At 48.4% G+C, this 13,419-nt stretch overlaps 1 protein-coding gene across 1 annotated transcript; it reads left to right on the top strand.

The window, feature by feature from the left end:
* Window positions 1-230: 230 nt before the first annotated feature.
* LOC125028833 (protein sprouty-like) lies at window positions 231-13,155 on the top strand. Its single transcript, XM_047618367.1, has 2 exons — window positions 231-768; window positions 9,777-13,155. Exon 2 carries the CDS (start codon window positions 9,826-9,828, stop codon window positions 10,732-10,734), a length of 909 nt encoding a protein of 302 aa, XP_047474323.1. The 5' UTR covers window positions 231-768; window positions 9,777-9,825; the 3' UTR covers window positions 10,735-13,155.
* The last annotated feature ends 264 nt before the right edge of the window (window positions 13,156-13,419 follow it).

The raw sequence follows: 13,419 nt of genomic DNA, 5'->3' as shown, positions 1-13,419 counted from the left end.
TGTTTTGGCTTATCTCGGGCCCATGACGGTTATGTAGAGTGCCCATGATGTGTTGAATGTGCACGGAATGCTCTCAGAATGTGGCCCGATGTCAAAGTGGCGTATTTACGCAATTCCAGCCGTAGAGGGAAATTTCCTCGTACGTCTGGCAGCGCGGGATTCGCTCTTATGAATGAAACTGACGCTTGTTGCTTCGTGCCCCAACCTCTCTCTATTTTGTGGGGAAATTAACACTTCGCTGTTTTGCGTGGTTACGGCAATACGTTTTATTGAGTTGGTGGGCTCATTCATTTATTCCTTCGAGGAATGTGATAAAACAAGGATACGTGGATTTGAAATGAATTAGAGATTATAGCAAAGATAGTATTAAAAACAGTTTACATTCAGTATTTCATCGTTATGTAAATCACTTGAAAAAGTAATAACCAACGAAAAAGTGATTTCATGCACATTCTTTAGCGAGACATTCAGTACATACATAACAAGCATACTCCCAAAGTAATTCAATAATTATTCACTATGCGTGTAGCGGCGATGAGGATGTGAGGTGCGTCCTCCCCCTCGGCTGCGCAAGTGGACTCGCCCGGCTCGCCTAGGCTGCGCTGACGCTCAGGGTCCATATTTGGTCCAACTGTGAGAGGGTGAACACTCCTGCCGTGCGCTCCTAAGGATTATAATCGACATTTCGGATTAACTCTTCATATTTGCGCGTCCTCTGTCTAATCTTCAATTCTGGATTTACCTACTGATGCGAATTTGTGGAAATAGGTAAGTCTTTATCAAGAGGCGTGGTGTAGAAGTGAGCAGCCATTTCATTCAATGTTGGTGAGCAGTTGAGGCTCATTCATAAAAACCTGAAGCTTTCTAGGCCGTGATTCAACAACCACCACGAAGGACCTGCGACACTTTAGACACAAGTTCCCCGACGTATCGTGCCTCAAGCGACATTGAAAGTATCGCAAGCGAGTGGCGGAGTGTGTACCAGTGGTAGAAAAGTGGTGAAAATGTGGCATGTGTTGGTGTTGGTGGGGCAGACCTGCGCCCGAGACCGCCTGCTCGACCTGGGGGAACCTCGGCCAGGCGGGGAGTACTACGACAGCACCGACCTGGGGACAGTGCGAGGCCCTTCCCTGCCCCTTGCCCAGTGTGTGACAGTGACCAAAGCTAGGGCATGGCAGCGAGGGCCGGGCGAAGGGCGCCGCGGGGTTTACGTAAGGGAGGAACTCGAAAAGCCGAGGTTGGTGCCACAGCCGCCGTTCGAGGAGCTTTCCTCAGGGCGCGGCGAAGAGAGCCGTTTGTGAACTGGAATTTGAGTTTTCAGGAATGGTACGCCAAGCCAGGATGGAATATATATTACCTGACAACACTTCCTGAAAGTGGTGAATCAATGAATAGTTGTGGTGTGCTACAGAACGGGCTTGGAGGGCCAGCAATGTGTGCTTATTGTAGTGTGTGTATTTATCACTTCGAAATTTATGAATTTAACAACCCCGCGATTCTCGCAACAATGATAAATGTTCCTAAACCGTGGAATTAACCGTGCACTGAAAAGTCCAGCGACACGCAGCCAGGAAAGGCGAGTGAATGGAAGTGAATTTGCCAGGTCCCTCGCGTTTCCTCCCGAGAGTCTACAGTCGCAGGACCCAAGGAACCAGCAAGGCGTCGTCGAAGGGGCCAGGACTTCGAGGAGGAGCCGCGGCAGCAGGAGGGTCTGGAGGGCGACCGAAGTGAAGGAGAGGTCGTAGGGAAGGGTCTCCCGTGGGTGTCGGAGGTGTGCGTAGACAGGCAGACGAGGCAGGGTGTCGCCAGTCGCGGTTTCTCCCGTGCCCGAAGGAAGGCTGATGAGATATACGCAAATTTCTCCCTGGTGTAGCAGAGACGTGCAGGATCCGGCATCCAGCGAGGCTTCTCTTCACCACTACGAGGTCGGGCCATAAGGCTCAAAATCCCCGTGCGATTGAAATGGCTGCTCACCCTTACATACATCTCGATGCTTTTGTATTTTTCATTTGTAATCTTGTAATTTGATGCGTATTGATTGACTGAGTAATACCCAATCAATGAACTCTGATTATCAGTTAGGTTGATCTGCAAGTCATTTAGAAGCCACAACGAAAGTTTGAGTTCGATGTTGAGTTCACTTTGTAATGCTTTTTTCTAGGTACTCATACATTACTAATGATGTTTTTTGTTATAGTTTATATAGATTATTGTTTGGGGATGGAGGGTCTGTTGTATTTATTTGGTATATTTTAACAGTCGAATATAATGCTAGTTTGATTCTGCTTTGTGTCGCTGTTTGGTCGTGTTAATGCGGGATTTGATGGCACTGCTTCATGAACCCAGGCATGTTTATATTGTGCTTGCTGAAACATGCTTGCAATGTTTTGGGACAAATAGATTTAACAGTGTTGCTCCCCAGTCCTCGTGGCACATAAATAATGTTTCCGGCACACGTGCGGGCAGAGGCTGTGCTATTGCCCCCTCGCCCTGTTATTGTGGCGGATTTTAAAGGTTATGTGCATGTATGAGTGCGAGTATGTATGCATATGTGTCTAGTAAGGAGAGAGACAGGCAAGGCCACACGGTCTTCACACTGCCAGTCTCATCGAGCCACCGGCCTCTGAGAACTCCATGAGATGCCACATGTCGGCCGTGGCTTCAATCCTTGGGTTAGTTTTTATCTTGTGTTTATCGCGATTGATGCGTGTTACCGTTACGTACCCCTGATCGGAGGATAGAACTCGGTCGAGACAGTCATGACTTGGGTATGTGTCGAGTGCAAATCCGACTCGAGGGAGGTGCTGGTATTTCGAACTCGACATATGGCGACAGCGACTGTTCGTGTGGTCTTGCCATATGGAGGCATTTTGTCTTTTCTATCTCCCAAACCTTGCCATTCACAGTCCGCTAAAGGCTGATAAGTGTGACGTCATTAGTTTGACCTCGTCCACACCAGGGCTGTGTATTTTGTTGGGAACCAAATGAATCTCACTCTTGAAATGGTCCGCAGTTTATGAATGGGGCTGAGTCCGCTCTCGCACCCTTGGTTGTACGGAGCAACAGGCAGCCATTGCTTCACCGCGACAAGTGTTTTTCGCGAAAGTTTAGTTTGGGATTTTTTTGTGGGAGTTGCCGCTTTTTTGCAGTGATTCGTTGCATTCTTGATTTCCTTGCCATTTCGAGTTTGCCGTAGGTTTCGCAGATCTCAGGCGCTTAACCCTGCTTCTGCGTCCACGGATTCTGCACGTGTTTGCGAGCATGGAAGGGTACGAAGTCTGATTGACCTGGTGAGGCTGCAGACGTTATCAGGCCGCCAGATAAGGCACTTGCCTCGTCCTGCCATTCATGAAAACACGTGGGAAAAGAGGGGGAAACATGTGTCAAGTTTACGTGAGGAAAGAAGGTCACACTTCCAGGCCGTCGACGGTATGCAAACGATAGCAGAGGGCGTTAGCTCAGTCGGGGAACTCTTCATACTGCTGAATTTTAGTTACATATGCTTTTGTATCAGATATTCTTAGAGCAAATGCACTGTTTTCGTCTTATTAGAATACCTCTTGGCCTTCTAATTATAATCTTAATCATTGAATACTTTGTAACGAACACCATTTACGTGAAATCCTCGTGTCCTGCTTCGAACAAGGCATCAGGGTCGTGTTAAGTGTTTAGAGGCGGCAGGTGTTCCGATCTCCCGACATTTTGGAAAGGCTGACAAGTTTGTGCCGCACTCAGGACAGCTGGTAACCGGAGAGTTTGACCTAACCTTTGACCCAACCCCTGACCCATAGTCGTCACACGTCACCCAGGATCACAAGTCGTGTTCTGGTGACCCTTCTGTTGTCGTGTGTGTGTGTATGTATGTATGTATGTATGTATGTATGTATGTATGTATGTATGTATGTATGTATGTATGTATGTATGTATATACACATATCTGTGTGTGTGTGTGTGTGTGTGTGTGTGTGTGTGTGTGTGTGTGTGTGTGTGTGTGTGTGTGTTTGTGTGTTTACAATGTCCCCAATCTATGCCATAGACAGCATGTCAGAATTTAGTGAAGATACCAGAAGAAAGCTCTTATGTAAAACCTCACGGGAAAATTATAGCAAAGTAGACAGAGTAAAATTTATTTCACATGTAGTAAAGGGGGGGGGGGGTAACAAATCGATAGATAGACAGACAGACAGACAGACACAGGGAAATACCGAGGAACGTGGACAGGCGAGACGGAAGCTCCACCGCGGAGGGAGCGGGGGAGGCAGGCGAGGGTGTAGGCGGCGACGAAGGCGCGGGAAGGGAGGAGGGGGACCGGAAGTTCCCTTTGGCAGCAGTGCGTCTTCACATCCGGCGGGAACGCCATTACGGGCCCGGGAATGACAATGGTGGAGGTAGCAGTCTTACTTCCCGCCCCGTCCCGTCATCCGCTCGCAGCTCCTGTCGCTTCTGCTGCTGTGGTCTCTGTTGTTGCTTCTTCCCCTTTTTCCTGCCTGCTGCTCCTGCTTGACATGTTTGTGGCGGTCCCTGCGAGCGTCTTGCGAACGGTGTGTTTTGTTTTTATTTTGACAAGTTTGCGGTTGAGGATGTACTCTGCCGGACATTGAATAGGTTTGCAGTGTTGTAGATGTATTCTTCATCTTGTTTTTGTATCGTGCGGGGTTATTGTTATTTTTGTGTTATGGTGTACTGAATTTTCTGCGCTGCGGTGGGCGTACTGTGTGGTCATTGGTACACGGGACTTTGCATTCCACCGTTCATGGATAAGATTTCGGTTCCCTTTTATTTGAATTGTTTATTTTATTTATTATTCTTTTAGGGAAGGGCGTGCTTTTCCCTCCCTCCTTTCTCTCTCTCTTCTTCCTTTATCTCTCCCTCCCTCCTTTCTCTCTCCCTCCGTCCTTTCACTCTCCCTCCTTCCTTTCTCTCTCCCTCCATCCTTTCTCTCTCTCCTTCTCCTTTCTCTCTCCCTTCCTCCTCTCTCTCCATCCTCCCTCCTCTCTCTCCCTCCTCCCTCCTCTCTCAATCTCTCTCTCTCTCTCTCTCTCTCTCTCTCTCTCTCTCTCTCTCTCTCTCTCTCTCTCTCTCTCTCTCTCTCCCTCCCTCCCTCCCTCCCTCCCTCCCTCCCTCCCTCCCTCCCTCCCCCCCTCTCTCTCTCTCTCTCTCTCTCTCTCTCTCTCTCTCTCTCTCTCTCTCTCTCTCTCTCTCTCTCTCTAACAGTAAACAGCATACATATACTACATGTTAATTCGTATAACAATAGGAGGGCAGAATAACCTCAAGGATTTTCGATGAGCATACTGGGAAACGTATTTATTGTGATTTTTTTGTTTTTTTTTATTATTATTATCATTACAATAATCATCTACAGTCATTATTAATGTTATTAATGGCATTGTTATGTATGCGGTATGCTATGATTTGATATTAATGATATATGGAAATGTGTACCGAACTTTATCATTTTAGGTCATTAGCATTGTTTAACGAGAGAAAGAGTGAGTGAGTGAGTGAGTGAGTGAGTGAGTGAGTGAGTGAGTGAGTGAGTGAGAGATAATTGTACTCAATTTCTCTCTGTTGTTTTAGTTAGCTTTTTATGTTATTTACGATCACCACCATTGTCCCCACCACCACATCACTACCATCATATTTAGTTCATGGATACTGGTACATGTTCCCCCTGGTCTCATTAATATCTATGCTTTGGTATCGTCACCATCATTATCATCATCACCATCACCATCACCATCATCATCATCATCATCATCATCATCATCATCATCATCATCATCATCATCATCATCATCATCATCATCATCATCATCACCATTACTATCACCATTACCATCATCACCATCACTATCATCATCATCATCATCATCATCATATGAATTTGTTTACTTTGATTATCTGATTGACAGTGACGTCTTTGAGTATAGCATTCCGAATATATTTATATTATAATCGTTATGATTTCATTACTATTGCTGTTGATTTCATTCTTCGTAACTGGTGTTGTGTCTTAGTGCTATTAACGAATGCGCTTTTTATTTATTTTTATTTTTGAATTGCGAATTTCTGTCATCATCATCATTATTGCCTTGGCTGCTATCATTATTATTATTATTTTTATTACTATTATTATTTTTATTATTATTACTATTACTATTACTATTACTACTACTAATAGTATTAATATTACTACCATTACTACCATTACTATCAGCTATTATCATATTAATATTATTGTTGTTGTAGTTGTTGCTAATATCATCATCATCATTATTATTATTGTTAGTAGTAGTAGTAGTAATACTACTACAATTGTTATTTTCCTTGCCATTATTATTTTTATTATTATTATTACTACTATTATTTTATTATAATTATTTACTACTACTACTACTACTACTACTACTGCTATTACTATTATTTTTTACTTTTACTCTTGCTGTTACTCTTTATTATTATCATAATTATCATCGCTATTAATTATTATTATTTTTAGACTATTATCATCATCATTGTTTGCATTACTACTACTATTACCATTGTAATTATTGCTATCATCCTCATCCTCATCATCATCATCATCATCATCATCATCATGGTTGTTTTTGTTGACGTTTTTGTCCTTATTGCTTTTATTAACAGAAGCATTAGCAGCAATAGCAATAGTAATAGTAATACTAATTTTGATAGTACTACTTCAGTTGCTATTATTACTGCAGCTGCTGGTATTCCATCTCCTATTGGTATTGTTGCTGCTGCTATTATAGCTATTAATACCATTTCTATTACTATATCTCTTATTAATATTATTACTATACTACTATTGCTACCGAACTGTCTGTTGTTGGTCATAGTGTTATGACTATACCACCCGGCCTACCACTAGCCATGATGGTGTTGCTATTGTTATGACTAGCGCTGCTTCTGCTAATGCTACAACTAAAATTGCTATTAATCTTACCGCTACCACCAGTACCCCGACTGCTGCTGCCTAGTGCTAGTTCTGTTCCCTAGTTGGGCTCTGCTATTTCTCCCATCTTGTTCGTGTTTTATTGCTTTCCGTTCCATCTTCCTTAATTCTGTTAATTGCTGCTGTCATTATCCGTCTTTTTCCCTTGTTAGTTACCTTCATCGTTCATGCGTAGTTCTTATTTTCGCTCTCTGCATTTCTATCGTTATTATTTTTGTTCGTAGTGTTGTTACTATCATCATCGGTATGTTTTTTACCATATAGCTCGTTAGTATTATGAATATTCATTAGTGTCACTGTAATTACTTATTATTACCTATTACTATCGCTATAGTTTTGAGTATCATTGTTACCTTGAATATCATTAGAGATGACGAAAGATTTGCTGGACCAGAAACAGTGCAATATAACGTAGAAGTGATTTGCATATTCTTCGTGATCGAGACAGACAAGGTGATCTAGAGGGGGTGGGGGGGGGTGATGGGAAAGAAGGGGCGAAGGAGAAGAGATTGGTGGGGGGAAGGGAGGAAAAGGGAGGGGGGAAGAGGGAGGAAAAGGGAGGGGGAAAGGAGGGAGGAAGGGATGAGAGGGAGGAGAGAGGAAAGGGAAATATATAGAAGGGAAGGGAAGAGGAGGGCACAGAGCGGAGAGGAAAGGGAGGGACATGGAAGAGAAGGGAAGGGAAGTGTGCGGGAGGGGAGGGAATGGGAGGGAGGGAGGGAACGGGAGGGAGGGAAGGGGGGAGTGGTTCGTCCAGGACTACAATAATTTCCGCGGATTTTGCCGGGTTTCCTGCCCTTCCTGTGCGTCGGCTTGTGCCCTTCTAGAGCCAGACGTCGGTGTAAAAGAAAAAAGAAAAAGAAGAAGAAGAAGAACACAGAATCCTGCAATTAGGGTCATTTTACCCCGTTTGCGGCGTGGGCTCGTGGGCCTTATGTCTCGAAAAACGGGCCACTTGTGCCGTTCTTTCCCCGAGTGGAGTGTGAGAAAGGAAGTTGGAGTTCTACATGAGTGGGCGGCATCCGTTCCTGCCATCCTCCCGCCCCTCCCCCGTACCCCCACCCCTACACCTCCCTCCCTCCCCCTCTACCCCCTCCCCAAAATCACCCATTGCCTTCCCTCTCCCTCCTCCTCCTCCTCCCCTCCCCTGTCCCCGCTCTCCCTTCACCCACCTCGATCTACCTCGACCACCCCTAACACCTCTTTCTCTCTCTCTCTCTCTCTCTCTCTCTCTCTCTCTCTCTCTCTCTCTCTCTATCTATCTATCTATCTATCTATCTATCTCTCTCTTTCTTTCTCTGCGCGCGTGTAGTATGTGCGTGCGTACATGGGCGAGTGAGTGAAAGTGAGATAGAGCGAGAGCGAGAGAGAGAGAGAGAGAGAGAGAGAGAGAGAGAGAGAGAGAGAGAGAGAGAGAGAGAGAGAGAGAGAGAGAGAGAGAGAGAGAGGGCTAGGCAGTCTGGTAGTTAGGTCGACCTAGTGTAACTCCTGGTCAATTGGTGGGGGTTCCTCTCCCTCCACCCCCACCCCCTCCCCCCCGCCCTGCATTGACCATTTACCCCCTCCCCCCCTTTGCCCTGTTTCATCCTGTCCCCCCCCCCCCCCCACCTCCACCCCTTAACTCTCGTCTCTGTTCTAGTTATTTCTACGACATCGTATTTACTTCTATCGCTACTATTGATAACTGCTTTTTATCTTATTGTCCAAAAAAAACACCCAGAACACCACACCTCTCAGTTGTCTTGGCTAGTTGATAGCACGTACACCAGCTAGTAATAATTCGTCTGTCAGTCTGGGGATAAATTACTAGCATTGAGCAGCCCCGTCCGCGCTCAAATCTGTCCCCCTGTAGAAGCACGTGCGTTGTCGCGTCTGGTTTTGGTGCATCAAGCCTCTTGCTTTTTTTCTCTTACTTTTTAGCACTCTTTTTTTGGTGGTTTGTGTTTTTTCTTTGCTGTGTGCACTTTAGGATGTCTTTTGTGACTATGGAATTACCAGTGTGTCCGTATACGGTCTGTCTGACTGTCATTATGCTTACTACCGGGCTGCGATGATGATTGTTATGCTCACTCCCGGGCTAGCATGTTATCATTATGCTTATTCCGGGGCTACCAGGTTATAATTTTACTCACAAACGCGTATCAGGGCCAGGTACAGTGCAACAGTGTTACCAGACTCCCTACTGTTCAAACAAATCACAGGTTAACAGTGCCACTAAGGGGAAAGTATTAGAAAAGGATATATAGATAGAGTGCCAGAGTGACACGAGGGTCATAACATTTTCGCAGTGCCACATGTGGACTATGGCTACCACATAAAGAGTAGCATTGTTACCAGGTACCATGTGGTAGGGTTACCAGGCACAGTGCAGCAATGCCCTGTCGCGACCATTGGTTCAGGCAGGAGGCGGTAACTTGCTCAGCGGAAGCCGGCCATTGGAGGGTAATTGCTGCTGTCTTGGGGAGAAGGGTGGCGGGGGGGGGGGTGTCTTGGGTGATAGAAGGCCTGTTATGGGTGGCTGTGGTCGAGGCGCTCTCGGGCGATTTGTTTCTGGTTGAGTTCTGTGTGAACGGAATGAGGCAGATCAAACTTCCGGTTAGGAAGGCCAAGGCAGAGATAAGCATTGCCCTGTTTGCCACACATTTATACATAGGAATCTATTCCTGATCATGCATTCCTGATCATGCATTCCTGATCATGCATTCCTGATCATGCATTCCTGATCATGCATTCCTGATCATGCCTTCCTAGTGTTACCCTTTTCCCAAGAGTTTGCTAACGTTGCCTTCTCGTGTTCCAGAGTGCTGTGGAGCGGCGGCTGAGATGATGTTCGGCCCGTGTGCTCGGTGATGTCTCACGATGGCCGCAGCCAAGGCGGGGGCGGCGGGGGGGGCTGTGCGGGGGGGCCGGGCACCACCACCTCCCCCCAGGGCAGCCCCATCACGCTCTCCGTGCCCCGCCCGGACCACCAGCGCACCACCAACCTCTACGTGGACACGCCCTTCAAGCACCGCGTGGCGCCCCGCTCGCGGCCCGGCCAGCATCCTTCGCCGGCGGGGGGTCGCGCCCCCCACTCGACGGACCTGCCGCTGGTCCATGGCGCGCCCGCCCGCACCAGCGGCAAGAGGCCGTCCGCCGCAGCCAAGCTTACGGCCGCCCAGACAAGTTTGAATGTCGGGACAACAGTGAAAGGCGGCAGCCTCGCGGGCAGCACCACGGGCGTGACCCTCGTGCCGCAGGGCAGCCGCGCGCCCGTCATCAGCAAGCAGCCCGCCGCCCTCACCTTTACTAAGGGCGGCCGCGACGACATCGACGGCGAGTCCATCATCTGCTCGTGGTGCGGCCGTTGCCGGTGCGAGGCATGCACCAAGCCGCGGCCCCCGCCTGCGGCCTGGCTCTGCCGCAACAAGTGCCTGTGCTCGCCCGCAGCCGTGGTCGACTACGCGTCATGCCTGTGCTGCGTCAAGGGCGTGCTGTACCACTGCAGCAAGGATGGCGACGCCGACTTCGACTCGGCCGCAGACCACCCGTGCTCCTGCGGCGGCCCGCATGCGCTGCGGGGCTGGGCGTGCCTGGCCCTCGCCTCCGTACCTCTGCCGTGCCTGCTCTGCTACTGGCCCCTGACGGCGGCGCGGCGCCTGCTGGAGAGCACGTACCAGCGGTGCACGAGCCACGGGTGCCGCTGCCCCCAGGGCGTGGGCGCGCGCCACCACCCGCCGCCGCCCCCGGAGAAGCGGCCGCTGCACGACTGCGCCTGAAGGGAGTCGCGCAGTGGGCCGCCCTCCCCCGGCGGGCGGCCCGGGCCACCCACACCCACGGAGGACGGCCTCGGCCACCCTCTCAAGCTTTAATCCCCGGGCCAGGGTGGCCGCCCGGCCCGCGCCGCCCGCCGGAAGCTGAGCGGCCTCGGGGCGCTGGTGGCGGAGCGTGGGCGCGGAGCCTCCTCCTAGTCACGCCCACGCCGCCCACGCCGCCCACACCAGCGCATGGCCCCGGGCACATTCAGGGATCAACGCCGCGCCCACCAGTCAAGGGCGGTTGAGACGGTGGGCGGCGCATCACGCCAACACCTCTCTTACATCGTAATTAATTTATTATTCAGCCTTGTATGACGGTGTGGCGCAGATGCGCGAGGTGGCAGCGCCGAGTCAGCCTCCGCCGCTCGTGACGGAGGCGCCGCCGGCACCCTCGCGCCGCAGCCGCCGTGCTGCGATGCTGCGATGCTGTGCTGCTGAGCTGCTCGTATCGTTGGTGTTGGCCCCACCCGCCCACCACCCACCCTCAGCCGCCCAGCCCACCCTCCCCCTAATCCCACCCGCCCGCAGATACAAGGGCGGGCAAGCAGGACATGACTGGGTGGGTCACCCAGTACCTTCTAGTCGATCAATTAATGTTGTTGCGCGAATGTTATTGCTGGCGAAAAGTGGGCCCGCGACCTTCCCTCCCGCAGACAGACCAGGGGCGCAAGGACACTGCAACCCCGCCCTCCCTCCCTCCCTCCCTCCCTCCACCCACTCTCTCGCCGCCCGCGTGGAGGGCCGCGCGAGCCAGCCCTGCCCGAGGGCGGAAGGACAACCTCCAAGGCATTCCGGCCCGACGACAGGTCGTGCTCGCGCCCCCGCAGTGATCACGGGCTGGACGATCTTGTGCTGACCTCAGACTGGCTTCCATGGGACACGCTCCTCAGGTGCGGCAAGGAAAGATATGTGCTCGGATAAAAAGAAATGTATATCCACGCTAGCAAGCACACTCACACATAACACATACCAATACAAATACACATACTCACTCATACTCACACAATCACTCTCTCACTCTCACTGTCACTCACTGTCACTCGCCCACTCATACTCTCACATTCCCATTCTTTCACTCTCACTCACACGCTATGCAGGTATACACGTCTTTATTCGATTCGTGGAGGAGAAAACAGACGCTCGAGACAAGAAGTAAATCAAACTTGTGATCGTTGGTCAAGTCGAGAAAAGCAAAATGTGAAGTTTGATTAGTGTTGAACCGCATAATTTTTCCTTCCAAATAACTCGAACGTATATGAACATAATATAAAAAACAAGAAAGAAAGGAAACAAGAGGAGGCCCTTGAGTCGCAGATGGACGCATTTTCCGCCAAACAAACGGATTATTATCTTTTCTCTTTCTTTTCTTCCCTCCCCTCTTTCTTGTGGATAACGAGCGCATTGATTGTTAATCCGAGAACGGTTGCGAATGCTCATTGTTGATAGATTGTGTGTCTTATCTCTCCCTTTTTTATATATATTACTGTAAGAGACCAAGAGAGAAAATATTTAGAAATTGTTTGGATATACGATTTGTTATAGTGAGAGGAAGAGAGAAAGAGAGAGAGTCAAAGAGTCAGTCAGTCGAGTCTATGTATGTTGTAAGCAGAGACTCCCCCCCACAACCCCCCATTCCTAGGCGTCCCCCCACGGACCCTAGGACGCGCGGGGGGAGGGGGGAGGGGGGATACCCAGCGCCGTCTCCTGGTCAGGTAGTTCACAGTCGTAAACGAAGGGCTGCGGCAAGACCTCTTGGGCGGCTTGGAATCTTGTATAAAAAAGAAAAAAAAAGAAGAAAAAAAAGTGCATCCGAATTTTGTATAAAAAAAAGGAAATACATAAAAAGGGGAAAAGAAATGTCACAAATCTTATATAATTATTTGTTTTCTTCAAATTTCTATTGATATTTAATATATATGTATATATATATGTATGTATATGTATATTTATATGTATATGTATATACAAACAGCTAGACCTCGGGGCCACCAAGTCGCTTGCCGCCTCCCTCACTCGCACACACAAAAAAGAAATGTATTTTTGTAAAGGCAGGATTCTTTTTTTATGGAATGAGGAGTTTGTGTTGCAAGCCTACGTGGGTGTTGCGATCGCCCTCCAGGTGTTGCAACCCTTGAGTCCAGGAGTGGTGGGGCGAGCCGCTTTTCGCCCTATTGCTTTGTTTATATACAATTTATCCGACAAGATGTTTTGTTCTTTGTAAAGTTACTGTACAGAATTGTCTATGGAGAGAGAATTATTGCTGATATATAATTCTTCTTTGTATAACTGCTTTATATGTTCCAAAATACTTATATTGGCAGTTATTGTATGTATGTACATAAGGAATATTGAAAATAATAACAAAAGGAGAAAAAAATAAAATTCCGTCGCTTCATTTCTTCCTTTCGTTGTTTCTCGTTGATGGGGGGAGGGGGCACATACCCAACCCCCTTCACCCACCCATGCTTGCCCAGAACAGCTGCGTCATCTATGCCAATTGGGCAGCATTAAGCCTTATAGCATTTGCGAAAACGAAAATGAGATGAAATTATTTCCTTTTGACCTGGCTATGCATGTCATAAGGTTTTGAATAATAGACAAGTACGTGTTCAGACATGTGAGTAGAAATAGACATAATTACAACAA

The sequence above is a fragment of the Penaeus chinensis genome, chromosome 9, assembly GCF_019202785.1.
Source record: "Penaeus chinensis breed Huanghai No. 1 chromosome 9, ASM1920278v2, whole genome shotgun sequence".
Taxonomy (NCBI): domain Eukaryota; kingdom Metazoa; phylum Arthropoda; class Malacostraca; order Decapoda; family Penaeidae; genus Penaeus; species Penaeus chinensis.
Note: the sequence above shows the minus strand (reverse complement) of the source record. Positions and strands in the feature narration are given on the sequence as shown.